At 39.5% G+C, this 27,996-nt stretch overlaps 1 protein-coding gene across 4 annotated transcripts in view; it reads right to left on the reverse strand.

Annotated features, from left to right (window-relative positions):
* The window catches only part of LOC129771922 (organic cation transporter protein), a 422,831-nt gene that overhangs the window by 55,781 nt on the left and 339,054 nt on the right, over nt 1–27,996 (reverse strand). For all 4 annotated transcript variants that reach the window (XM_055776069.1, XM_055776066.1, XM_055776067.1 and 1 more), the window contains 4 exons: nt 11,004–11,129; nt 10,776–10,944; nt 10,392–10,717; nt 10,203–10,337 (listed from right to left, as the gene is read on the reverse strand). In XM_055776069.1, the coding sequence (XP_055632044.1) occupies nt 10,203–10,337; nt 10,392–10,717; nt 10,776–10,944; nt 11,004–11,129 (756 nt within the window). The remainder of the gene's footprint in view (nt 1–10,202; nt 10,338–10,391; nt 10,718–10,775; nt 10,945–11,003; nt 11,130–27,996) is intronic.

The following is a 27,996-nucleotide window of genomic DNA, read 5'->3' on the forward strand; positions in this document are numbered from 1 at the left end:
AAGCATACTTAAGCGATATTCTGGTGGTGAAACGCATTTATTTTTCGTGAGGACATCGATAAGGCAACATCGTAATTGAACGAGCTGGATGAGCTGGATGGCGAGGGATCGAGGGATCGAGGGATTCATTACCTGGCCTGACCTGGAAGACATGCAGTTTGTTTGGAACTGTGAGGGAGGGCAGAAAAGCCGATCGATCAGAAGGATAAGAGAAGGTGACCAAGAGAGTATCAGCGTCGAGAAACTGTTCCCCGGGAAGACATCGAAGCAGCCGCCACACACATACACGCGCGGAATTATTTTCGTTTGGATGCCATTATATAACACATATAACACAGCGACCAAATACATTTGACTTTGTAATTTTTCAATCAAGTGTAATTAGCAGGAGAGCTTCTGATAATTATTCTCCCCCATAAGTAGAAAATGTTCGTATCCAATATTGTATGCGCACGCAACGGAAAATGTTTCGCATCGTGAAAATTATATAATTTTCAATCGGTTATTGCTCAGTCGTCGAAAGTTTCAAACTCAGAGAGTTCATTCCCCTCTAGTTTGCCTTTCAAATTGCTATCGTAAACCACGCCTTCTCTCGATTCAATCACGCACAAAAAGCATACTTAAGCGATATTCTGGTGGTGAAACGCATTCATTTTTCGTGAGGACATCGACAAGACAACATCGTTACTGAACGAGTTGAATGTGCTGGACGAGCTGGACGGCGAGGGGACGAAGGATTCATTACCTGGCCTGACCTGATCTGAAACGCAATCAGTTTGTTTTAACTGTGAGGGAGCGCAGAAAAGCCGATCGATCAGAAGGAGAAGAGAAGGTAACCAAGAGAGTATCAGCATCGGAAAACGGTTCCCCGGGAAGACATCGAAACAGCCGCCACACACACATACACGCGCGGAATTATTTTCGTTTGCTGGTTATCGAGAAGAAACCTGGAAAGATCCAATCGTTGCTGAAAAATAATCTGCCAGTTCCCCTGGGAACTGAATGTTACATTCATGCGAAAGAGTTTATTTTAATGTTTTCTAAAACACAGCGACCAAATACATTTGATTTTGTAATTTTTCAATCAAGTGTAATTAGCAGGAAAGTTTCTGAACTTTTTCTTTGTTTTCTTTGATTATTCTTCCCCATCAGTAGGATACTTTCGTATCCAATATTGTATGCGCGTAACGGAAAATGTTTCGCATCGTGAAAATTATATAATTTTCAATCGATTATTGCTCAGTCGTCGAAAGTTTCAAACTCAGAGAGTTCATTCCCCTCTAGTTTGCCTTTCAAATTGCCATCGTAGACCACACCTTCTCTCGATTCAATCACGGACAAAAAGCATACTTAAGCGATGTTCTGGTGGTGAACGTATTCATTTTTCGTGAGGACATCGACAAGACAACATTGTAATTGAACGTGCTGGTAGAGGCGAATGAACTGCAAAGTTTAAAGCCTCTTAAAAACAAAGAAAGAAAGAAAGAAACGTGCTGGACGAGCTGGACGGCGAGGGATCGAGGGATTCATTACCTGGCCTGACCTGACCTGAAAGACATGCAGTTTGTTTGGAACTGTGAGTGAGGGCTGAAATGCCGATCCATCAGAAGGAGAAGAGAAGACGACCGAGAGAATACCAGCATCGAAAATTGGTTCCGCTTGAGGTATCGAAGCTACTGCCACACGCATACACGCGTGCAACTCTTTACATTCGCTGGTTATCGAGAAGAATCCGGAATGAAGTGATCGTTGCTGTAAAATAATCTGCCAGTCCCACTTGAACTTGAAACTTACATTCAAGCGGAAGAGTTTATTGTAATGTTTTCTATCCATTTAATACTGCGACCAAATACAATTAATTGTGTGATTTTTCAATCAAGTACAATCAACAGGTGGTTATCGAGTTAGCATTAACCACTGGTGGAATTCGAGAAGAATCGAGGAGAATCCGGAAAGATGTCATTGCTGCAAAATAATCAGCTGGTTCCCCTTGGAATTGAAAATTACATGCAAGCGAACGAATTTATTTTAATGTTTTCTATACATATAATACTGCGACCAAATACATTTAGTTCTGTGATTTTTCAATCAAGTGTAATTAGCAGGAAAGCTTCTGAAGATTATTCTTCCCCATCAGTAGGATATTTTCGTATCCAATATTGGATGCATAAAACCTTGTACCTCCAACGTAACGCTCTCGTTTTCGAAGTCCCCCAAATATTCATTTATTCATTCATTCAGAATGAATTCAGATTCAACTTCAAACAAATGATCACTAAATCAACGATAGTCCTACGTCACCATTGCGTCACCACTTCCTGTTTTTGCGTTCGCTAATCCTTTCTCATAACACCCATTTCTCGTTTGAGAAATTGTTGAGTACAATTGAACATCGTTTGCCAGTGCGCGTAGAGCGGGAATTCTTTAAGATTCATTGCACCTCTAATAAATTGCCGAAAGACGTGGTCTTACTTTGATCGCACTTGATTGAAAAATCCAAAACTAAATGTTTCTTCTTCCTTTCTTTGTTTTGACGTAGGATTACGTCTTTCGGGAACATATTGGGGTACAAATTGAAAATCGAGAATCGAGCACATCGCGAAAATTGTCCAATTTCAAACGCTTATTTCTCAGTCATTTCATAACGGGTTGATGAAATTTTTGCGTCAATCGATTTCGGCACTCCATAACATTTTTTTATATTGAATAAAATAATATATATCATTAAACTAACTATCAAACAATTGAAAAATCTTAACCCCTATCCTTACGGAAATACCTACTTCTGATTGGTCGAAATTGACGACACATGCGGCAGTTCCCTAACAGAGACGTCAAATCTAGGGGAAAATCTAATCAAAACTAAATCAAAACTAGAGGAAATCAGCATTGCAAATACATGAAAGTAGGGGGAGCTTTTGCTCCCGCCGAGTTGTGTTCCCAAACAGAGACATCAAAATCAAGCTGCCTGATGGAAATCGGCATTTCAAATACATGAAAGTCGGGGGCATTTTTATATTGCAAATAAGAAGAGTGATACGAATAATTCTAGCAAATAAAATTTAAATTTGGAACTTTAATGTTGGTTGCTTCGTGAAACTCCATATCAATGTCCAATCGTGTATTGTGAAAAATTTAGCACAAGGGTAGGTGTAAAATTGTATACGATAGCCGTTGTGTTAACCCTTTCCCGTACAACATAGAGTCTCACTACATATAGTACATATAGTATTAGGTATTGTTAGTCCAATTAAAATTCGCATTGGGTTGAATAAACAATCAGAAAGTAAAAATTATAAAAGAAAATTACCTTTCCCATTTCAAATATATTTTCGCTATATTAAAGTAACATGTTTTGACGTAGAACTACGTCTTTCATTAAGGGCACCAAATCGGAAAACAGGTCACGTTTTCATGAAATAAAGTTACATATTAACTTTATTTCATGAAAATTATATTATATATTAATATTAATTATATATTAATATTAATAACTATTTTTGCAGCGAACTGATATTGTTACATACCAAACTAATCGGAAATTCCCTAAGATTTGTTTGATATGCTATACATTACAATCCCATAATCTGTATTAGGTTTAAATTGATGAAATTTGGAAGCATTCCCATTTCCTCATACATTTGTTCTATCCATTTGTGTGCTTTCCCGAACAGAGCTCTCAATAACGAGCAACTTATTGACGAGCAACGAAGGGGTAACCATAGGGTGTAAAGTCTCCGTGAACAAAGGAAAAGAAGAAGAAGGAAGTGGAATATTTGCCTAGAGTATGAACGGTTGATCTCGCTGAGGCAAACTTTCATTATTCACGAGGAAATCGAATGAATAACATCGTTGCTGGGCGAGCTGGACGGCAAGGGATTGACTACTTTTCTCAAGGCAATGGTGGAGGAGGAGTAATATGATGGATAAAGTAAAGTTTTCCAAGAGCCTTTTCGAAGGTTAGAGACGAATGAACTGAAGAAGTTCAAAGTCTATCTAATTCAACAAGCAAGGAAAAAAGGTAAACTTTAAGTCTCGTTCTGTATTCAAAGCAGTTGATATCGCTTGTTCTTCCTTGGTTTGCGTCATCACATGTCTTCGTTTCGGATTGAGCTGCGGACGCGACCAAATTACTCACTCGCTGATGTCTCTGACATTGCAATCATTGCATCCAGGCCATTGCATTAAGGTTCTGGACTACACAATTGTGTGAGGAATAATCAAACTAGGCTATCGTCAGCTCACCAAGAAAATAAATGTATATGATTTGGTTTCGCTTGCCAGTAGCAAAACTTTCTGCACGAAGGATGACAGGACTGCGCTTATCTCGAGCATGTATTGTTCTGCCAGCACACGAATGAATCATCAAACAATTATCGTCAAATGATTCTGCAATAAAATAAACATTTCAGGGCGACCAAACTGGTAGAATGGTTATTTCAAAATTTTCGTAGCATTATAAAATAATATCCGCAGTTATAAACAAGCGACTTGAATTAAACTACAGCGTAGTTTTACGTCAACAATGCGGTTGTGTCTAGAACACAACCTCCTACAACTTTTTACAGATAAGAAAAATTGATAATTGTGTTCGGTATTAATAGTTATCTCATATTACATTGGTGAATTTTTTTTCTTTATTTTATCAATACATATCACAAGAGGCATCTCGTCTAGGATTATAGAGGGCGGTTCTCATCATATCTCGTTCCACTTCGGTATCCTTTATCTGATACGCATCATCCAACGACTGTTTATCATGCTTCTGTCATCATCACCCGTTAAACACTGGTGGAATGAACAAACAATACCCAACAACCAAACGAAACGGCCCTTCTCAGGTCCACCTAATCATTATCAAAGAGTTTAACGATGTAATTATCCAAAATCAACAGATAACCTAACGGAATCCTACGTCAATTATGCGGTCGTGTCTCGGACACAACCCTCCTGTGACTTTTTAAGAGGCTTTAAACTTTGAAGTTCATTCGCCTCTAACGAAATGTATTTGGCCGCAGCATTATATGAGTAGGAAGCAAATAATTGCTCGAAAATTATATGATTTTCGCGATGTGAAAAATTTTCCGTTTTTTATGTTATGCATTCAATATTGGATACGAAAATTATCTGGAGATGCAGAAAAATAATATTATATTCAGAAGCTTACCTGTCAATTGCGATTGATTGAAAAATCACAAAACCAAATGTATTTGATTGCAGTGTTGTATGGATAGAAAACATTAAAATAAACTCTTTCGCATGAATGTATTTTTCAATTCCCAGGGGAACTGGTAGATTAATTTTCAGCAACGATGATAGCTACGAGGGTTCCCCGCGTGTATGTTTGTGTGGTGGCTGATCCGATATTTCAAGCGGAACCGTGGCATCACTCTCCTCCTGATGGATTCCCTTCTGGCCTAAGGTGCACAAACAAGCTCTTGGTGACACCGTTCATCAGCGCTTTCATGATAAACGAAGTTAGCTTCATCACAACAGCGACAACACGCTCCAATCGCTGTTCAATTATAACTGAGTGGGTTTACGAGCGGCGCTCGCTTATATACCGATTGGTGATTTTAATAGCCTGCTTTGATGCTTTGAATGCAATTTTGAGGCTATTGAAACAAGTTTTTGAATGAAAAAGTAACAAGTATATAACGCGTAGACATTTTATCTTTCGAATGAAGTGTTTATCATACCATTTCGTTCAGTTGTTTAGGAGCTATTAACGCTCATCTCGGTCTCCGGCATAACGCTTTCGTTTTCGAAACTTAGATTTTACACCCCGGTATAGAAATGAAAGACGTAGTCCTACGTCAAAATAAGAGAGCAAGCTCCCACCTCTCGCTGACAAATTTCGGGAAACTCTATAGAATTACTATGGAACTCGCTTTCTCGGATAAACCGCACGTGGACAGAGCTGCGATTTGTCGTGAGAATCAAGTGATGGCACTCACACAAAGATAATCAACAAATTTTGTACTACGATTATCTTTGGTGACCATCTCAAAGCCAGTTCAATGGTGTGAGAAGAGTATTATCACAACACTAACACATGGTGAGCTTCTACTTGACAGTAGAAATCCGAGCCATTTGGTGAGTGTCCTGTTGCTGAAATGTCAGAATGGTGCGACACTCAAAAGTCTAGCTGATGGTTTGGTGTTTGGCGATATTCACAACATTCGCCTCTTTGTGTTCGTTCTTTACGGTCAGGGATGCCAGATGTGAATATACAGTTTCATTTTAAATACAATTTGTATAGAATATTGTATTTTCAGGCATGTATTTTCTTTTCATCTTTTCAGATGGCCTTAATGTTTTAGTAGCTCTTCGCCGACTCTACGTAGTATTACACGTGTCATTTGTATTAGTGCTTGGTTTGTGGAATGACACGCCTTGATTATCCCCTCTATTGCGGATCCCGATCGGGTTTGAACTTAGCAAAATGATGCATTTTGAAACCCGTTCGACTTCGATTTTTTTTACCAAATTAGTTTCTCATCATTGCAACGATGCTAAATTTGTAGACATGTTCGCAATTTTACTGATGTTTGATGTCCTGCCTATCCTGTTGCAGACTTATATTTTCAGTTGCAGGCTACAGGGATATGGTATTTCTACTCTTTATGACTCGATTCCCTGCGCTAATAACCCCTTTTTTCATACATTGCTTTGCTATTCTCGCGGTTACAAAAATATATGTCGAAGACTTTAAAAAAAAACATCGGCATCTCTGGAGGTGATGACATTTACTTTGACAAAGGTCAACACGAAAACAACAAGTCACCAAGTATTTTTGTATACATTATACATCAAATATTTTTGTGTACAATGGCTCTCTGGGTTGACCGCTACCGACCGCGCCAGCTATCCAAACTGGGCTACCACAAAACGCAAGTTACGCATCTGATCAATATTTGCTCCCAGGGAGACTTCCCGCATGTTCTACTCGTTGGGAACTCGTTGGGAACAAGTCATCGAACAAAACGGCGGACATTTGACTTAAAACAGATAAATTGTAACTAATTTTATGAACAAATGAAAAAAAATTAGTGGGTTATATCTATGATATAACCGCAAGGATCACGTGGAACTACCTTAGCTTAGCAATCATTCATTTGTATTGATTAAATTCTTGATTGAATGAAACAGTTTCCAAATTCAATTGAGTTCAATATATTTGCTCTGTGAGTGAAACAAATGAACAAATGCCGTGTAAAGTCAATTCATTTATTGTGATTGATTGTTCTTCGTTACAAGTAAATTTAATGACGGACCTTTTACGTTTGGTATGATGACTAGAACAAAATATATGTACGGAAAAATTATCAAACGTTTGATGAACCAGCCTAAGGCTGAAAATCTTTCCAATAAAGACAAAAAAAAATTATCAAACGATTATTTTATTTTACATTTCCCTCTGAAGCTTACATCCCAAAAGTGTACATACTTCTCGAATCTCGAATTTGCTTGAAACTGGGAAGTTCATTCGCTTCTAGTGGCTGCACGATTTTCCCAGGTTCCTAAGTTTAGAAGATCATGTTAGGACAGACATATTCCACTCTGCACAAAGGCAAGCGAGGACAAAAGTACTCGCAGTTTGCATTTATTTGCAGAGCCGATTTCCCCAGAAACCTCGGTTTTGAAGTCTGTGTTAGGGAAACACATTTCAATCGGAACAAAAATACCCCCGATTTGTATGAATTCGCAATGCCGATTTCCCCACGCTTCATGGATTTGAAGTCAGTGTTAGGGAAACACATTCCAGTCGGAACAAAAATACCCACGACTTGCATGAATTTGAAATACCGATTTCTCCATGCACCTTGGTTTAGAAATCTCTATTAGGGAACACATTTCGGTGGGAACAAAAGCTCCCCCTACTTTCGTGTGTTCTTTTTCTTCTTTTTGGCTTTAAGAGGGTTTAAACTTTTCAGTTCACTCGCCTCTAGGCTCTTTCGTGTGCTTGCAATGCCGATTTCGCTGCTTGGTTTTAAAGTCTGTGTTAGGGAACATTTTTCGATGAGAACAAAAGTCCCCCTACTTTCATGTATTTGCAATGCCGATTTCCCCAAGGCTGCTTGGTTTTGATGGCTGTGTTAGGGAAACCGTAAATCGGGCCAATCAAAACGATGCAGTTAGGGCGTTTAGATAACGCCTAATATTTTACAGTTATTCAATTGTTTATCTAATGAAAAACAACATTTTGTTAGTTGCGATAGATGCGTAGAAACATTCCCTATCAAGTGATGCAAACATCTCTCCTATCCAATACGAAATGTTCGAGCTATAAGCATTCGAAATCTTTCATTTTTTCCTGCATGTTCTGTGTTTAGGTTTTCATTTTACCCTCCATATATTCCGGTTAGACGTAGTCCCACGTCAAAATTCAAAAAAAATACCGCCGGACTTTTTTGACAGCCTAATATAACAGGGTGGTCGTGTCGAATTTGATCAAGCAAATTGATCCCAGTGGGTAGAGGGAATATGAGACTCGTCTTGTCCGAAGTGGATTAGCTGACCAAAGATACCCAGGATGCGCTGAGAAGAACCATTGAAAAGTATTTGTCTACGTGCAGATTGATTTTGTGCGCCAATTCTACTTCGCGAGTTATCCCCGCGGTTAGGAGTCGTTGCTTGAGTAAGAGTGCCGGCTCTATTTTAGGAGGATATTCTTAAAATTTTGTATGTAAGATTGTCATTTGTTTGTTTCTTGAATGTAACAACACTATTTGCATTTCAGCACATTCCTTCGGAGCTAACGAAAAGAATTACGCTATCCTTGCAAGCTTGCAAGGTACAACTGTAACCGTTCACGGTCAACTAAGAGGTGCCGTAAATCGACAGGCAAATATTCCTTCGAGAAACCCAATCAGATTGTCCTCGAACAAAGTCCACAGAAGCTGGAAGTGGTGAGGAAACAGCTATACGAACTGCTATCCCAAGGCGTTCTATCGAATGTTATAATCTGTGGATTGGTACCGAATCTGGTTAAAAATTGCGACGAGTCTGAAGACGCAAACGTTGAATTTTGTCGGGTACTATGAACACCGGATGCAGCAAGGAAGCAAACATATATTCCATCTGGAATTGTTCGTGGCGCAGTTAATGGCACGGTATAAGAAGTTTCTCAATAAAGCCTCAATGCAAGTGGATGATTTTTGAGCGATTCTTTGAGATCGCAATTTTCTTTCGTTTTATGAAAAAATAAAATGTTTGTGTTCATCACACGTTTATTAACTAAACTTCAATAGTTCTGGTAATGATTAATTCAAAATAAAAAAAAACACGCATTGTCGGTTTTCAATCGGATCGTTTTCATGATCCGAAAAATAATTATGAAATGGTAAATTTATCAATATACTTAAATACCATTTCATTCAAAAACCATTATGCTGCACCATGTTCATTTGAAAATTATATTCAATGTAACTTTTAAAATTGACACCATAATATATTTTATTTTATATGTCTGTTCATGTTAACTACAAGAAATAAATATTCACTCGATTAATCGAATACTGAAAGACAATTGTTCAAATGAATCGAATATTGGCCCCACGATTAATCGAATAAACGAAAAATTTAGACATCTCTAACAACAACAACAGCTTCTACTTCAACAAACGAATCTAAACAACCGTCGCGATTGTCAAAAATGATTGGAACTGTCTGATCACTCACATTTCTACTACCATCATACGCCACAACCACCGCTCTCGTAACGTAAAGTTGTAAACAGAGTGAGAGGAATTGAGTGACTATGGTCAGCTTTTTTGTGACATTGACGGTGATGGATTGCATCTCTGATCGTGGATCGTCTGCTCGCGGATTATCGGGGTTCTACTGTATTTGCTTTTAATTTATTTCTCTCAATCCTTAGAAAATTGTACTTTTGTTTATGTTAGATCGTTAATTTGAATGGCATTATAATTAGTCATATTGTCATTTGTTTTCTAAACTAGTGTCTAGTGTTAAAATATAATAATCCATTTCCTTGTTGGGAATAAGATTGTCATTTGGACTATTCCGTCGATGCAAAAAGCAGAGTTTATGCCCAATCCAAGTGATACGCTGAATACCATAATGTGAAACAATTAAAATTCAAAATAATATCAGTGTTTGGCTCTGATATAATCTTGGCTTATCGCTTAGTAAAATATTGTCGTTTTCTATTGAATAAATTAAACCTTTATACTCACCAATTGTTGGAATTATCCAAGCAAGATATGTTGATAAACCACCAACAATGTTCAATAAACCGGTCCAAAACCATTTTTTCTCTGTACTCATAATTAGAAAAAACCCTACAAAGGTTCCCAACATCTCGGATGCACCTATAACATAAATTTGAAACGAATTCCACTAATTCGTTTTCATATCAAACAAACCTGCAATTACTGTATTGACTCGTAAATGATCTGTTCCAAATGCTCTAATATTCAGAAGCATTCCGTAGTATACCACTATGAAAATTGACCATGCTAAATGTACACAAACAAGATTTTTTGTAGCTAGTTTTTCCTTCCATATACTCCACCATGGATCAGGATTTGGTTTCGATATGAAAGTTTCAGATATGCTTTTCAACTGTATGTCAAAATCATTAGAGATGTAATTGGTGCTCCCATTGATTTCTGCGCATTCCATTAATATTGCCTTAGCCTCTTCAACACGATTTCTATGAAGCAGCCATCGTGGAGAATCTGGTATCCACCTGTGAAGTACAATTATTAATAGAATTGGAAGAATATCTATTCAATTGTTATTATTACCTATGTAGAATGATTAATAAGAATGTTGGCAAAGAAATCGCTAAATAGAGGTGTGACCAATTGCTCCAGAAGCTGGCAATTCCTGGTAAAATCATAACTCCAACTGACCAAAATTGTTCGAAAAAGCATATTGATGCTGTTCTGTATTTATCGGCCGCAATGTCACTTACTTCAATGATATTATAAAAAATTATACAGTCCATTCAATCATGTTGCAGTTTCACTTACTTATCATACCTCCAGCAGTATACATCAAGCCACAGCAAATTGCACTTAGACATCTAAAAAGCATATGCAACTCAAAAACATTCACTAATCCGGTTATACAGCCACATACAATTTGCGTATACATCCCTTAAAAAAGCGAAAGCATATATGATTATGTATTTTTGATTATGTTTAAATATAGCAGAACGTAAAAGAGAAATCTCAGTCCCAGAAAGTATCAGAATAATTTTCTTAAATTACTGATATTTGATATTTATATTACGTTAATCCAAATTCAATGTTTATTTAGATTTAGAACGGGTATTTGTTACATTCGAGTAGACATCATTCGGGTATTTGCTACATTCAGGTGAATGTACAGGGTTTTCCAACTTTAAATTCCGTAAGTAAATTGAAATAAAACACACTAAGAATTCGAATTTCGATGAAACTTTTATTTCAAATTAAAGTGTGGTTTATGCCATTATGTGTGAAATACAACATCATTCAAATGTCCACCTAGGGCTTCTTCGCACACCTTTATTCGGAACAGGTAATTTTCGATGACTTTTCGGCACATATGGGGCGGTATCTCTTTCATAACTTCACGAATGTTGTCTTTCAAATGTTCAAGAGTTTGCGGAGAGTTGGCATAGACACGGTCTTTCGCATAACCCCACAAAAAAAGTCTAGCGGGTTCAAATCGCATGATCTGGACGGCCAATTGGCATCACCAAAACGCGAAATTATGCGTCCCTCAAATTTCGTTCGCAATATAGCCATGTTCGGTCGTGTTGTGTGGCACGTGGCGCCGTCCTTTTGAAACCACATGTCATCCGTATCCATATCTTCAATTTGTGGCAAAAAAATCGGTTAACATGCGGCCATAGCGCTCACCATTCACAGTTACCGTCTCGCCGTCCTCATTTTCAAAGAAATACGGCCCGATGACTCCACCAGACCATAATGCGCACCAAACAGTGACTTTTGGCGGATGCAATTGCCTCTCAACAATCACGTGTGGATTTTCTGAGCCCCATATACGGAAATTTGGGTGTTCACATAGCCACCGAGCTCGAAATGTGCCTCATCGCTGAAGAAAATTTGATGCGAAAATTCAGCATTTTGCTGGTGTTGTTCGTTCACCCAATCGACGTATGCCCGACGCATTCCATGGTCACCACGCTCTAATTTTTGTACCAGTTGGACTTTATATGGATGTAGGTGCAAGTCCAAATGCAAAATTCGCCACAATGATGTGTTTGACAAGCCCAATTGCTGAGCACGCCGTGGAATCGAAACATTCGGGTCATCCTCCACACTGGCAGCAACAGCAGCAATATTTTCGGCCGAACGCACATGACGATGATGCACAGGTTTCACAATATCCGCTACGGATCCAGTTTGTTCGAATTTACGCACTACATTAGCGATTGTGTGCTCTGTAGGCCGTCCATGACGACCAAAATCCGTCCATAATGCTCGAAAAACATTTGCCGGTTTTTCATCATTTTTATAGTATAATTTAACAAAATTAACACGTTGTGCGATGCTAAAACGATCCATATTGTAAAATGGCAGATATTCAACTAACGATGTGACGCTTTGGTTGACAGCTATGTCAAACGGTTGTCAGCGCAGGGCTATATACTTTCGGAAGCCCGAAATGGAAAACCCTGTACTTTGGGTAGATATGTTTCTGGTTTCGGATTGCATCATGTCTGCAAAGGCTACATAGTTGGACAGCAACGTGGATTTCAATAGAAAGCAATATTTTTAATAGATATACAGCCACACACTCCATTCATTGCTTACATTGCTTTACAGTTACGTCAATCATCATATCGATGCGGTATACACAAATTTCCCAGCAGCGTTCGATAGAATCAATTCAAACAACCAGATAACAATGTTAATTTTCAGCGTCTCGGATTCAGTAGCTTCTTTTCTTCAGTCGTGTGTATCGTATTGGCTGACAAGTGTCAGTAGAAAATGGCAACGCCATATCCAAACCCTTTTCGGGTTACATTAGGCGTTTCCCAAGGAAGTCACCTTATCGCATATATTTTCATGTTATCCCTGAATGACATTAATTTCATGATTGAGTGCCATAAATTGTCAATGGTGACAATGATTCAATGTTAAGCTGACGCTGACATTTGCCATGTGGTGCGAAGTGTACAGGATGATTGTGAACCCCACCACCCCGACACTAGTATCAAGGAATGTTCTTGATTGGGCTTGGATCTGGTGAACGAACTGAAAAGTCCAATGTCTAATATCCCTGTTCAATGAACCACGCAATTTCTGTCAAGTTTTTAAGAACTGATGTGTTGGAATACATACATAGATAGATGAATAGATCAGGCCCTAGAAATCGTTTTCTATACAGCTACTAGCAGAACTTCAAGTAGTCCTAGAGCAACTAGATCGAGGAACTGTCGATCCGCAAGCCCAGATCGACCACCCGAACACATATTTGCGGCCTAGTTCGACCAGAAATTAATTAGGAATCGTTATACCATTTTGATTTGGGACATACGGCAAGCAAAGCCGTCTCTATGATCCGCAATTGTTATGGGCCAGTTGTTAATATCAAAATATACAGAAAGTAGCAAAATAGGTTACGAAAAGACCCCTAATTGCCCGGTCAGACCGTCTACATGTCATCGAAAATGTTCAGCAGGTCCGTGATGACGTTTGGGATAATTCAAAGCAGTCAACGAAGTCTTTGACTAGAAGATATTGGTGTTCATCTTCTACTGTAACTAGAACGCTTCATTCCCATGGTTACGCATTTCGCAGAATAGACTATCACTCATTTAAGGCAGACGTGAGAATCTTTACAGATACAGGTTGAGCTCCTTCAAGTTATGCTGGATAGAAGCGAGTGTGATAACTTGTTTTCCAGTTTTGTAATTTCGACCTATGTCCAATACAAAAGACTCCACTGCATAAGAAAAGATATACCATCGTAAACTATTACAAAAAAGATCCACAATGCGTATTTCGGCGTGATCCACTGCATGTTATTAGATACACGCGAGACAGTCGATCGACATCGATATCAGCATCAGTTTAGTATAACGGCCATATCACAGCTGCTAAAAACACCGTACCTTTGTTGTAGGATCATGCGCCCTTGCATACAGAATACCACATAGACAGTAACGAAAGGCCAGACATGAGGGTTTTAAATTGATAGATCATCTTCCGTACCCGCCCGATTCTTAACAGATTATCCCTTGTTCAGATTTATGCACAATCGTATGAGGAATGTAGAAATTTAGATCTAAGCAGGAGGTAATGGACTTTCTTATGGAGTAGCAGATTGTCAGATCCATTCTTTACTAGGGGAATAGACCAGATCAAGATTAGGTGGAGTTACGTTGCAGCAATAAACTTATTACAAAACTTATTAATGTCGTAGGAACAAAAGTGCTGGATGATAGGAATAGGACATGAAAGAAAAGAAACAAAAAAGGCTCATGAAAAGTGCAGAAATAATCGTCTTTACTAAGTCGCTTTTGACGTAGAACTACCTAGAATTTTTGCCGCGAACGGATTTTGGCGATTGACATTCCAAACGAATCGGAAATTCCCTAAGATTTGTTTGATATGCTTTACATTACAATCCCATGGTGTGTAAATGGTTAAAATTCATGAAAACTATAAGCGTTTTAATTTTCCCATACATTTGTTTTGTCAATTTGTGTGCTTTCCCGAACAGAGCTGTCAATAACGAGCAACTTATGGACGAGCAACGAAGGGGAAATCGTAAGACCTAAAGTCTCCGTGAACAAAGGAAAAGAAGAAGAACAAAGGGGTATATTTGCCTAGAGTATAAACAGTGAATCTCGCTGAGGCAAACTTGCTTAGAGGCGAATGAACTGCAAAGTTTAAAGCCTCTTAAAAACAAAGAAAGAAAGAAAGAAGGCAAACTTTCATTCTTCGTGAGGACACCGACTGAACAACATCGTTTCTGGGCGAGCTGGACGGAGAGAAGTGGAGGAGTAATACGAAGAAAAAGTAAAGTTTTCTAAGAGCCTTTTTGAAGGTTACAGACGAACGAACTAAAGAAGTTTAAAGTCTCACATGTCTTAGTATCGGATTGAGCTGTGGACGCGACCAAATTACTCACTCGCTGATGACTCTAGCATTGCAATAATTGCATCAAACTGACGCCATTGCATTAGGATTCTGAGCTACACAATTGTGTGGGGAATCATCTGCCTTGCTTGACGTCGGCTCACCAAGAAAATAAATGTTCTGGAATTTTGTCTGTGATTTGGTTTCGTATAACGGTAGCAAAACTCTCTCCACAAAGGAAGACAGCTAAGCTGATCAAGACTGGCAATAAAGGGTGTGTCACATCAAATTGCATCACGGAAAAAACGCTGTAGAAATTCGCCCAGTAGACCGATCCTTTTGAAAATTTTAGACAGTAAAATAAAAACTATTAAACAACTTTTGGCATTTTCTTTTTATTCATACTTCGAGCCCAAGTCCGTATGCTCGCACCTTCCTCTTTACCCCGTCCATAAGGTTCTGTACAACGTCAGATTGTAGTTTTTTTTTTGAACAGAAATCCATTTGCTCTTGAAGTCCGCCTCCGATTTGACAACTTTTAGGTTCTTCCGGAGGGCCTGCTTCATAATCGCCCAATATTTCTCTATTGGGCGAAGCTCCGGCGCGTTGGGCGGGTTCATTTCCTTTGGCACGAAGGTGACCCCGTTGGCTTCGTACCACTCCAACACGTTCTTTGAATAGTGGCACGAAGCGAGATCCGGCCAGAAGATGGTCGGGCCCTCGTGCTGCTTCAATAGTAGGCGCTTCTGTAGGCACTCCTTAAGGTAAACATGCCCGTTTACCGTGCCGGTCATCACGAAGGGGCCGCTCCGCTTTCCGCAAGAGCAGATCGCTTGCCACACCATGTACTTTTTGGCAAACTTGGATAGTTTCTGCTTGCGAATCTCCTCCGGAACGCTGAATTTGTCCTCTGCGGAGAAGACCAACAGGCCCGGCAGCTGACGAAAGTCCGCTTTGAAGTAGGTTTCATCGTCCATTACCAGGCAATGCGGCTTCGTCAGCATTTCGGTGTACAGCTTCCTGGCTCGCGTCTTCCCCACCATGTTTTGCCTTTCGTCGCGGTTAGGAGCCTTCTGAACCTTGTATGTACGCAGGCCCTCCCGCTGCTTGGTCCGCTGGACGAAGAACCTGTCAAATTCAGCTTATTGGCGACATCCCGGACCGAACTTCTCGGATCACGTCTTAACTGCTTAACTACGCGCTTGTGATCTTTTTCACTGACGGAGCATCCATTTTTGCCGTTCTTCACCTTCCGGTCGATGGTTCGGTTCTCGAAGTATCGTTTTAGTACTCTGCTGACCGTGGATTGGACGATTCCCAGCATCTTACCGATGTCCGATGTGACAACTCCGGATCCTTAGAGATGAACCAGCCTTTGGCTGAAAATCACTTTAATAAAGAAAGAAAAAAAAGACGGGTGGGTAATGTCGGGGACATAACCGGAGTGACGTAGGACTATACAAAGGGGACAGCTTTTATACTCTAGCAGTACACACTCACAGGATAGAGACAAATCGGCAGACTCAGCCAAAGGGGCGGGTCCAACGAGACGAACGAATGAGCGTTAAAAGGGAGCGATGGCAAAAAAATACATTCATTACGATTTGTTCGCTCGTTGGATTCACATACAGACTAAAAAGGGTCCTTTTCAGGATCACAAAAAGTCTAAAGAGTTTATTGTTTTGTTATCACTCGATATCCCCATCTTGTTCGGCTAAACCTTCCTGTTTAGCGATTTTTTGTCACTCGCCACAGCTTTCACAGTTGGAAAATTTCTTCCCATCCAGCTTGTGACATATTTTACAGTAAATTACATTCAATGGCACGTCGCATTACCACCACTCAGTGCCGGATTGGAGGTAATTTTAACCTGTAATTGAACATTTGCGATGACAGTGGTACAGTGTCGACTTTCAATGTGGGGTCATAATTTGGATCTCTATGTTTACAAAAATGTCCAACTAAATAAGTCGCATTACATGTCCGTCCAATTAGCTAAATGTCGAACTAATTGTAGATTACTGTACTTTAAATCTGGAAACAATTTAAGAATTGGTGAAAATTGAATAATCAGGAAAGTCCCTAACTATCAATAAGCTCAGAACAACTGCCAAATTCACATACTCATCAAATCCTGGCAAACAAATTATGAAAACATCAATTTGTGTTTTATTATTATTTTGGATAATGTTTTAGAAAGCATTGAACTTTATTTCCTAAACTCTTTTTTGGAAGGTTTAATGGCCCTGAAAAGCGCCTTGTTTCATGGAATGGTTCCAATTTAGAAAACTTAGTACTCGTGGTTTTGAAAAAAACCATTTCGAACGCCCTCGATGCCGCCTTGTTCTGGATTTGCCGCCAAAGCAGTTTGTATAAAGAACAAACTTTTTTCTTCTGCTACCTGATGCCGTTTTGCGATTGCGTTTGCCACTCGCCATTCGCTGCAACTGCCTGTTGTCTTGATGTCCGCCGAACCGAATGTGTTCTGTTCCGAATGCAGGTTTTCTTATCGTCGCGAGCACCTAAGCCAGCTAACTCGATCACTCCGGCGGCCGAAACTATATAACGCCGGCTAGGTGGACTGGTACACAGGTACTAACGCGCTCGACCTAGCAACCTTTTCCGGTGCAATTGGCGGATACACCTACGGGAAATTGCAGACCACCACGGTTCGAGCGGGATTTTGCCTTTCCCTTCTCTTTTCCTCCTTTGTTGAGTACACGATGCCGATGCCGTACAACCACACGGGTTTACGGTTTGAAAGAAAATAAGATATTTTTTTGGGGTCCGCGTGTTTTATACTCTAGCGGTACACACTCACAGGATAGAGACAAATCGGCAGACTCAGCCAAAGGGGCGGGTCCAACGAGACGAACGAATGAGCGTTAAAAGGGAGCGATGGCAAAAAAATACATTCATTACGATTTGTTCGCTCGTTGGATTCACATACAGACTAAAAAGGGTCCTTTTCAGGATCACAAAAAGTCTAAAGAGTTTATTGTTTTGTTATCACTCGATATCCCCATCTTGTTCGGCTAAACCTTCCTGTTTAGCGATTTGTTGTCACTCGCCACAGCTTTCACAGTTGGAAAATTTCTTCCCATCCAGCTTGTGACATATTTTACAGTAAATTACATTCAATGGCACGTCGCATTACCACCACTCAGTGCCGGATTGGAGGTAATTTTAACCTGTAATTGAACATTTGCGATGACAGTGGTACAGTGTCGACTTTCAATGTGGGATCATAATTTGGATCTCTATGTTTACAAAAATGTCCAACTAAATAAGTCGCATTACATGTCCGTCCAATTAGCTAAATGTCGAACTAATTGTAGATTACTGTACTTTAAATCTGGAAACAATTTAAGAATTGGTGAAAATTGAATAATCAGGAAAGTCCCCAACTATCAATAAGCTCAGAACAACTGCCAAATTCACATACTCATCAGATCCTGGCAAACAAATTATGAAAACATCAATTTGTGTTTTATTATTATTTTGGATAATGTTTTAGAAAGCATTGAACTTTATTTCCTAAACTCTTTTTTGGAAGGTTTAATGGCCCTGAAAAGCGCCTTGTTTTATGGAATGGTTCCAATTTAGAAAACTTAGTACTCGTGGTTTTGAAAAAAACCATTTCGAACGCCCTCGAAGCCGCCTTGTTCTGGATTTGCCACCAAAGCAGTTTGTATAAAGAACAAACTTTTTTGTTCTGCTACCTGATGCCGTTTTGCGATTGCGTTTGCCACTCGCCACTCGCTGCAACTGCCTGCTGTCTTGATGTCCACCGAACCGAATGTGTTCTGTTCCGAATGCATGTTTTCTTATCGTCGCGAGCAGCTTTGCCAGCTAACTCGATCACTTCGGCGGCCGAAGCTATATAACGCCGGCTAGGTGGACTGGTGCACCTAGCTACCTAGCTACCCTTGCGGGGAACTCCAGATCAACACGAGCGGGAACTCCAGATCAAGGTTCGAGCGGGATTTTGCCTTTCCCTTCACTTTTCCTCCTTTGCCATATCCAACCATGGCTGCTTATGTTGGTTTGTTGATGTGAGGTGATGCGAAACGATGTGGTGTACGGTTCGGATGAGAATGATCGTTACGGCAGCGGAGAGAATTACGCATGTGTGAGACTGCGACCAATGTTTCCCTCATTTTTTTCTTTTTCCTTTCCAATCGTGCTTCATTCTATTTCGCTGCTGCTCTGGTTGCCCGTTTTGGTCGGTACGATTTGAGGAGCACAAAATGGACCAATCAAAAATGGGCACATAGTGTATTTGGACAATGCTTGATATTTCACAATTATTCAATTATTTATCTCAAGAAAAATGAAATGTTATTCGTTATGATAGATGCGTAGATATATTTCCTATCAATTGATGCAAAAACCTTTGCGATCTATTGAGAAATGCTCGAGTTATAAGCGTTCCAAATCTTGCATTTTTTCCTACTTGTTCAGTGCCTAGATTTCCATTTCACCCCCTATATCTTCCGGTTAGACGTAGTCCTACGTCAAAAAAAAAAAAAAATCCGGATTCTCGAAATAAGTGCGCAGGATTAATTCACGACGCTCTTTTTCGTTCGACGACATTTTTCCAAATTTACGATAAATTGACAGTGAAGCATGGCCAACGTGATCTATACACTCTTATCTGATTATAAGCGAAAGCTGAAGATATAATTCCTAAAAATTAAAATTCTACAGCGTTTTTTCCGTGATGCAATTTGATGTGCACACCCTTTATTAACAAAAAGGGCTTCTGTTGAGAAGAACGCAAAACGGAGATAAGTGTGTGCATTTTTAATTGCTTCAAGCCATCGGTATATGGATATTTGAGTGTGTACGTGCGTGCGTTTCAATGGATTGCGCTGTTGCGGGTGAACATCCACGTTCGATCCGAACGTGGCGACAAGGAGGGGAGATAGCGGGAGGAAAATATTTGCACTAGGGTATTAGTAATGAATCTCTGCTGAGGCAAATTTTCAACCATTTTCCAAGCAGTTAACATTGTTTGTTTTGACGTAGGACTACGTCTAACCGGAAGATATAGGGGGTGAAATGAAAATCTAGGCACTGAACAAGTAGGAAAAATTGCAAGATTTGGAACGCTTATAACTCGAGAATTTCTCAATAGATCGCAAAGGTTTTTGCATCAATTGATAGGAAATATATATACGCATCTATCATAACGAATCAAATTTAATTTTTCTGGAGATAAATAATTGAATAATTGTGAAATAACAAGCATTGTCCAAATGCACTATGTGCCCATTTTTGATTGGTCCATTTTGTACTCCTCAAATCGTACCAACCAAAACGGGCAACCAGAGCAGCAGCGAAATAGAATGAAGCACGATTGGAAAGGAAAAAGAAAAAATTGAACGAAACATTGGTCGCAGTCTCACACATGCATAATTCTCGTGCCAGCCAGTCAGCTTAAAAATCCCCGCTACGCTGCCGTAACGATCATTCTCATCCAAACCGTACACCACATCGGTTCGCATCACAACACATCAACAAACCAACCCAAGCAGCCATGTCTGGACATGGTAAAGGAGGGAAAATTAAGGGAAAGGCAAAACCCCGCTCGAACCGTCTGGAGTTCCCCACAAGGGTAGCAAGGCCGAGCGCGTTAGTACCAGTGCACCAGTCCACCTAGCCGGCGTTATATAGTTTCGGCCGCCAAAGTGATCGAGTTGGCTGACAAAGCAGCTCACGACGATAACAAAACACGCATTATGAACAGACCACATTCGGTTCGGTGGACATCAAGACAACAACAGGCAGTTGCAGCGAGTGGCGAGTGGCAAACGCAATCGCAAAACGACAGCAGGTAGCGGAAGAAAAAAGTTTGTTTTTTATACAAACTGCTTTGGTGGCAAAACCAGAACAAGGCGGCAATGGTTTTTTTTTCAAAACCACGAGTACAAAGTTTTCTAAATTGGAACCATTCCATAAAACACGGCGCTTATCAGGGCCATTAAACCTTTCAAAAGAGTTTACGAAATACAGTTCAATGCATTCTAAAATACTATCCAAAATAATAATTAGATACAAATTGATTTTTTCATAATTTGTTTGCCAGAATATGATGAGTTTGAGAATTTGGCAGTTGTGCTCAGCTTATTGATGGTTGGAGACTTTCAGGATTATTCAATTTTCACAAATTCTTAAATTGCTTCCAGATTGAAAGTACATTAATTTACATTTAGTTCGACATTTAGCTAATTGGACGGACCTGTAATGCGACATATTTAGTTGGACATTTTTGTAAACATGGAGTTCGGGGTCCAAGTTATGACCCAACATGTCTCAAGCTGGATGGGAAGAAATTTTCCAACTGTGAAAGCTGTGGCGAGTGGCAAACGCAATCGCTAAACAGGAAGGTTTAGCCGAACATGATGGGTACATCGAGTGATAACAAAACAATAAACTCTTTAGATTAAAAGATGATTGTGTGGTCCTGAAAAGGACCCTTTTTAGTGTTTGCTTCCGAATCAGCAGTCGGAAAACGCTCTTTATTTGGAGCTGGTATACTTCTTCACCGCTTTGGTACCTTCGGAAACGGCATGCAAGTTCACCGGGCAGCAACAGACTGATTGCGATCTGAATTTCCCACGCCGTAATGGTTAACCGCTTATTGTAGTGGGTCAGACGTGAGGCTTCCGCTACGATACGCTCAAGGATGCATTGACGAAGCTCATGACGCTCATCGCCTTCGATGAGAAACCGGTGTCGGAATGATCCTGATTCAGCACCTTATGATGTAGATAGCATATGATTCCTTCTTCTCCCTCTTGTCGGTTTCCGAGATATTCTTCTGCGCCGTGCCGAACTTTTTGGCGGCTTTTCCATTATTCCACTAGTCTTCGGTACCTTCGTGTTTGTTAGAAACAACTGCATGTGAATCCAACGAGCGAACAAATCGTAATGAATGTATTTTTTTGCCATCGCTGCCTTTTAACGCTCATTCGTTCGTCTCGTTGGACTCGCCCCTTTGGCTGAGTCTGCTGATTTATCTCTATCCTGTGAGCGTGTACCGCCAAAGTACAAAACGCGCGGACCCGCAGAAAAATATATCATTCTCTTTCAAACCGTAAATCAGTTTGATTGTATGGCATCGTTTCACATCACATCGCATCAACGGATTGGTGCCGGAGCACCAGTATACCTTATAGCGGTTATAGAATTTCGCCCGCCGGAGTACTCGAGTTGGCTTTCAAAGCTGCTCACGACAATACGAAAACCCGCCTACAGAACAGAGCACATTCGGTTCGGTGGCAACAACTAGTTTCAGCGAGTGGCAAACGCAATCGCAAAACGGCAGCATGTAGAAAAAGGAAAAAGTTTGTTTATACAGACTGCTTTGGTGGCAAAACCAGCCACCGTAAAACACGGCCTTTTTCAGGGCCATTAAACCTTTCAAAGAAGAGTTATTAAAAGTTTTTCACAATATATTTCAAAATGCATTCTAAAGTGACATAATATGACATATAATATAAACCGATTTATTTTGTTTATGCTTGTTCTTGAGCTTATTGGTGGCTGAGGTCTTTTAAATTGATCATTCAGTTTTCACAAACCCATACATGGTTTCCGAATTAAAAGTGGCTTCAAATTACAACACATTGTATGCAGGATGGCATTAACGAAATTTCTCGGTAGCAAGAACTGCTTTCTTTGGTTGATAACTGATGTTGAAAATTGACGGACGTTACATCTGCATTGTATAGAAAAATAACTAAGGAGCAACATGATGAGCTATGTATTTCCTGCTGCTCTGTTCTTATTTTAAGGGACTTTAATCCAAAGGTCATCCGTCCCTGTATTTACTGTCATTTATGTCTGTGTATTTACTTTTCATTTTTATTTATTTTGTTTGCGGAGACTACAAATCTTACAATTCATTCGTCTCCGAAACCACAGTTTAAGGTACGATAATATGCTCAATAGTGAAATATACGATAGTGAATGAGCTGATGACCACCTATGCATTCCCTGTCACAGCCATCATTTTGATTGTACGATATGTGCATACGCCGAAAGATGCTCGGCGTTGAACATTTAATAAGTACAAAGCCTTCATAAAAAAATCAAGAATCAAGTTTGTAACAAAAAACGCAAAAACACAACACCAAAGGTTCTTTTCAGAACCCCCAACATGTTCATAAAGAGTAAACAGTAAACTAATCCATTTTTCAGGTATATAGGTAGGTATTCACGAAGGAGAAGAAAATAAAACAATATATTTGAAATATATATTTAGCAAAAGCTGTCCCCTTTGTATAGTCCTACGTCACTCCGGTTATGTCCCCGACATTACCCACCCGTCTTTTTTTTTGTCATCATAAAGGCTTCGTTGGTACCTTTGACATTGCAATAATGAAGCATGTGTTAAGGTTGTGCGCCAAAAAAATATTTGAGAATACCAAGTTATCCAATGAGTTATAATAAGTTATTAATTTATTTGGGTTCCCTTCAACTAGGATTGCATTTGCGCTAATCTTGATCATAATGAAGCAGTGCTACTCTTTTCGAGGTTGCTGAGATTAACAGAAATAGTTTATTCAGTTTATTTACTCATCAAGAAAGTAAATGTCGTTCTGGAATCAAAATGAATCATCAAACAATAATCATCAATAATAACTACAAGAAAAACATATTTCAGTGCGACCAAACTTCGTAGCATTATAAAATAATAATCGCAGTTATAAACAAGCGACTTAAATTAAACTACAGCGTAGTTCTACGTCAACAATGCGGTCGTGTCTTGGACACAACCTCCTATATTTTTTTAAATTTTAATTATTCATTCTGCCTCAATGTATGCAGTACAGCATTGCATTCGTGACTATTGAAAATAAGCAACACCGGATTTGGAGGAGAGTCACCCAGTATCCAGTGCGTAAAGCAACTCTCATCGGCATCGACAGTCATACCCCGACACTGGTATCAAGTTCAATGAAAGGAAGCAATCTTGAATTATTAACGCTCAATCAGAAATCGATTCTACCTCAGAAAAACCAAGTGCAAATCATTGGATTTCCGAGCACCGACTTATTAACCACCATTCAGTCCGGTGGCAGATCCGCCACGTATTTCAAATATGATCTGACGAGACGGTGCTCCCACTTACGTTCCACCAAACACGGTCCACGCTCTGTCAGCCCTCATCCGGAGCATTCCAGCACCAGCGCTATGTGCATAGTTTTCGGCGCAGTGCTCCGTACAGGGGTAGCACTTTGGCGGAGCACACTGTAATGAAAGGGTTAAGAGCTGAGTTTGAATAATGGGTCGATTACACGACGTCCCACTGGTTGTTTCAATTCCAGTAGATGATGTTCGATCAAGCAGAGGTTCAATTTTTTGTGGTCTTTTGTCTGCTCTCAGCCAATACAGCAAAAAACCATGCTAATCCTATATTTTACTCAGCCTAGTATGAATTTATGCTTTTCCTAAATGAAGCTCGATGTCTAGTGATGTATATTAATATATATAAAAATCTCGTGTCACGATGTTCGTGGTCGAACTTCTCCGAAACGGCTCTACCGATTTTAATGATATTATACTCATAAAACTTGGTAGGCATGAGAATAGGTCATAAACTATATATGATACCGCAAGGATACCGATTACTTTATATTTGGTACCGATTAGGGTGGTCCCATGCAAATAAAATCTGAATAACTTTGTTTTCGTTTTTTGACGTAGGACTACGTCTTTCATTTCTATACCGGGGTGTAAAATCAATGTTTCGAAAACGAAAGCGTTACGCCGGAGACCGAGATTTTGAGCGTTAATAGCTCCTAAACAACTGAACGAAATGGTATGATAAACACTTCATTCGAAAGATAAAATGTCTACGCGTTATATACTTGTTACTTTTTGATCCAAAAACTTGTTTCAATAGTCTTAAAATTGCTTTCAAAACAGGCTATTGAAATCACCAATCGGTATATAAGCGAGCGGCGCTCGGAAATCCACTCAGTTCTAATTGAACAGCGATTGGAGCATGTTGTCGCTGTTGCGGTGAAGCTCTTTATTTATCATGAAAGCGCGGATGAACGGTGTCACCAAGAGCCTGTTTGTGCACCCTAGGCCAGAAGGGAATCTATCAGGAGGAGAGTGATGCCACAAACGGTTCCCTGGGAAGACATCGCTACACACACATACACGCGCGGCTATTAACAGGTGGTTATCGAGTTGGCATTAACCACTGGTGGGCTTCCAGTATCGAGGAAAATGTGGAAATATCTAATCGTTACTGAAAATAATCTGCCAGTTCCTTTGGGAATTTTCAAAATATATTCATGTGAAAGAGTTTAATTGAATGTTTTCTATCCATGTTACACTGTGACCAAATATGTTTCAATCAAGTGCTATTAACAGGTGGTTATCGAGTTGGCATTAACCACTGGTGGGCTTCCAGTATCGAGGAAAATGTGGAAATATCTAATCGTTACTGAAAATAATCTGCCAGTTCCTTTGGGAATTTTCAAAATATATTCACGTGAAAGAGTTTAATTGAATGTTTTCTATCCATGTAACACTGTGACCAAATACATTTGGTTTTGTGGTTTTTCAATCAATCGCAATTAATAGGATAGCTTCAGAAGATTATTCTTCCCCATCAGTAGGATATTTCCGTATCCAATATTGTATGCGCCCGCAATCGATTATTGCTCAGTCGCCGAAAGTTCCGAGCTCAGAGAATTCATTCCCCTCTAGTTTGCCTTCCAAATTGCCATCGTAAACCACACATTCTCTCGATTCAATCACACACAAAAAGCATACTTAAGCGATATTCTGGTGGTGAGACACATTCATTTTTCGTGAGGACATCGACAAGACAACATCGTTGCCTAACGTGCTGGAGGAGGTGGACGGCGAAGGATCGACACATACACGCGCAGAATTCTTTCCGTTAGGATGCCATTCAGCATCGAGAAAGTTCCGGAAAGATCTAATCATTGCTGGAAAATAATCTGCCAGTTCCTTTGGGAATTTTCAAAATATATTCATGTGAAAGAGTTTAATTGAATGTTTTCTATCCATGTAACACTGTGACCAAATATATTTCAATCAAGTGCTATTAACAGGTGGTTATCGAGTTGGCATTAACCACTGGTGGGCTTCCAGTATCGAGGAAAATGAGGAAATATCTAATCGTTACTGAAAATAATCTGCCAGTTCCTCTGGGAATTTAAAATTACATTCATGTGAAAGAGTTTATTTTAATGTTTTCTATCCATGAAACACTGTGACCAAATACATTTGGTTTTGTGATTTTTCAATCAATCGCAATTAACAGGATAGCTTCTGAAGATTATTCTTCCCCATCAGTAGGATATTTCCGTATCCAATATTGGATGCATAAAACCTTGTGCCTCCAACGTAACGCTCTCGTTTTCGAAGTTCTCCAAATATTCATTCATTCAGAATGAATTCAGATTCAACTTCAAACAAATGATCTCTAAATCAACGATAGTCCTACGTCACCCTTGCGGTTATACCATATATATAACCCACTTCCTGTTTTTTTTGCATAAATTTGGCTTGAATAAAAACTTATAACCATATATAATCAATTTTCATCCTCATCTCCTTTTGACGTGGGACTACGTCTAACCGGAGTATATGGGGGGTAAAATGAAAACCTAAACACATAACATGCAGGAAAAAATGAAAGATTCCAAAAGCTTATAACTCGAACATTTCTTACTGGATCGGAAAGATGTTTGCATCAATTGATAGGGAATATTTCTACGCTTCTATCGCAATTAATTGAATGTTATTTTTCGTGAGATAAACAATTGAATAACTGTAAAATGTTAAGCGTTATCTGAACGCCCTTACTGCCTCATTTTTTATCACGATATTTGTATTTTTATATAAACGATACAAAATAATTAATTCGTCGTTCGTTTTTTAAACAGGACGAATTTATTTACGTTGTTTAATGCCAGAGCACTTCGTCCTCTTCATCGAATTTCACCCTACACATACGCAGGTAACCTCAGTTCGACTAAAACTAGAAATATCATCGGCGAGCTGGAAGCGTTTTTGGATGAGCACAATGAATTATTGAAATTATTCTAATCACACACATGGTCGGAATGCAAAATAACAGTCACGCTACTGTCGTCAATCCTGATAAAAAACCGACTGAAGAGCACGCCACAGTTACTTTAATTATTAGAAACATCATTACTCATTTTGAATTAATATTTTAATATTATGTGGTTGGAGGAGACGAAACAAACAAATTAGTGCCCTCGATGGATTCTTATGTGTGTCGTTTGATGAATTGGCGCAGTCAGGACAAAGTCATTCTAGGATGTCTTGAGCTGTGCCAATAATCCATGGTCAACATATTCGCAAAGGTAGAGAGCGAACGGCTGCGATTCTTATGACACAATCAACAGAAGCGGTTCGAGGAATGATAGCGAGACGCTATCATGAGTAACATCTACACAGCCTTTGTTCAAATGACAGCACGTGTGTTCAAACAAAAGAAATACAGTCTTTAATGGGCTCCATTAGAAAATTACAAGTATTTCGTCCAACATGTTGCTGGATGTATATAATTGAATGACTAAAGCGAGGATGGCCTTATACGCACATTTTGACGTAGGACTACGTCTTTCATTTCTATACCGGGGTGTAAAATCAAAGTTTCGAAAACGAAAGCGTTACGCCGGAGACCGAGATTTTGAGTGTTAATAGTTCCTAAACAACTGAACGAAATGGTATGATAAACACTTCATTCGAAAGATAAAATGTCTACGCGTTCTATACTTGTTACTTTCTGATCCAAAAACTTGTTTCAATAGTCTTAAATTTGCTTTCAAAACAGGCTATTGAAATCACCAATCGGTATATAAGCGAGCGCCGCTCGGAAATCCACTCAGTTCTAATT

The sequence above is a fragment of the Toxorhynchites rutilus genome, chromosome 2, assembly GCF_029784135.1.
Source record: "Toxorhynchites rutilus septentrionalis strain SRP chromosome 2, ASM2978413v1, whole genome shotgun sequence".
In the NCBI taxonomy this organism is placed as follows: domain Eukaryota; kingdom Metazoa; phylum Arthropoda; class Insecta; order Diptera; family Culicidae; genus Toxorhynchites; species Toxorhynchites rutilus.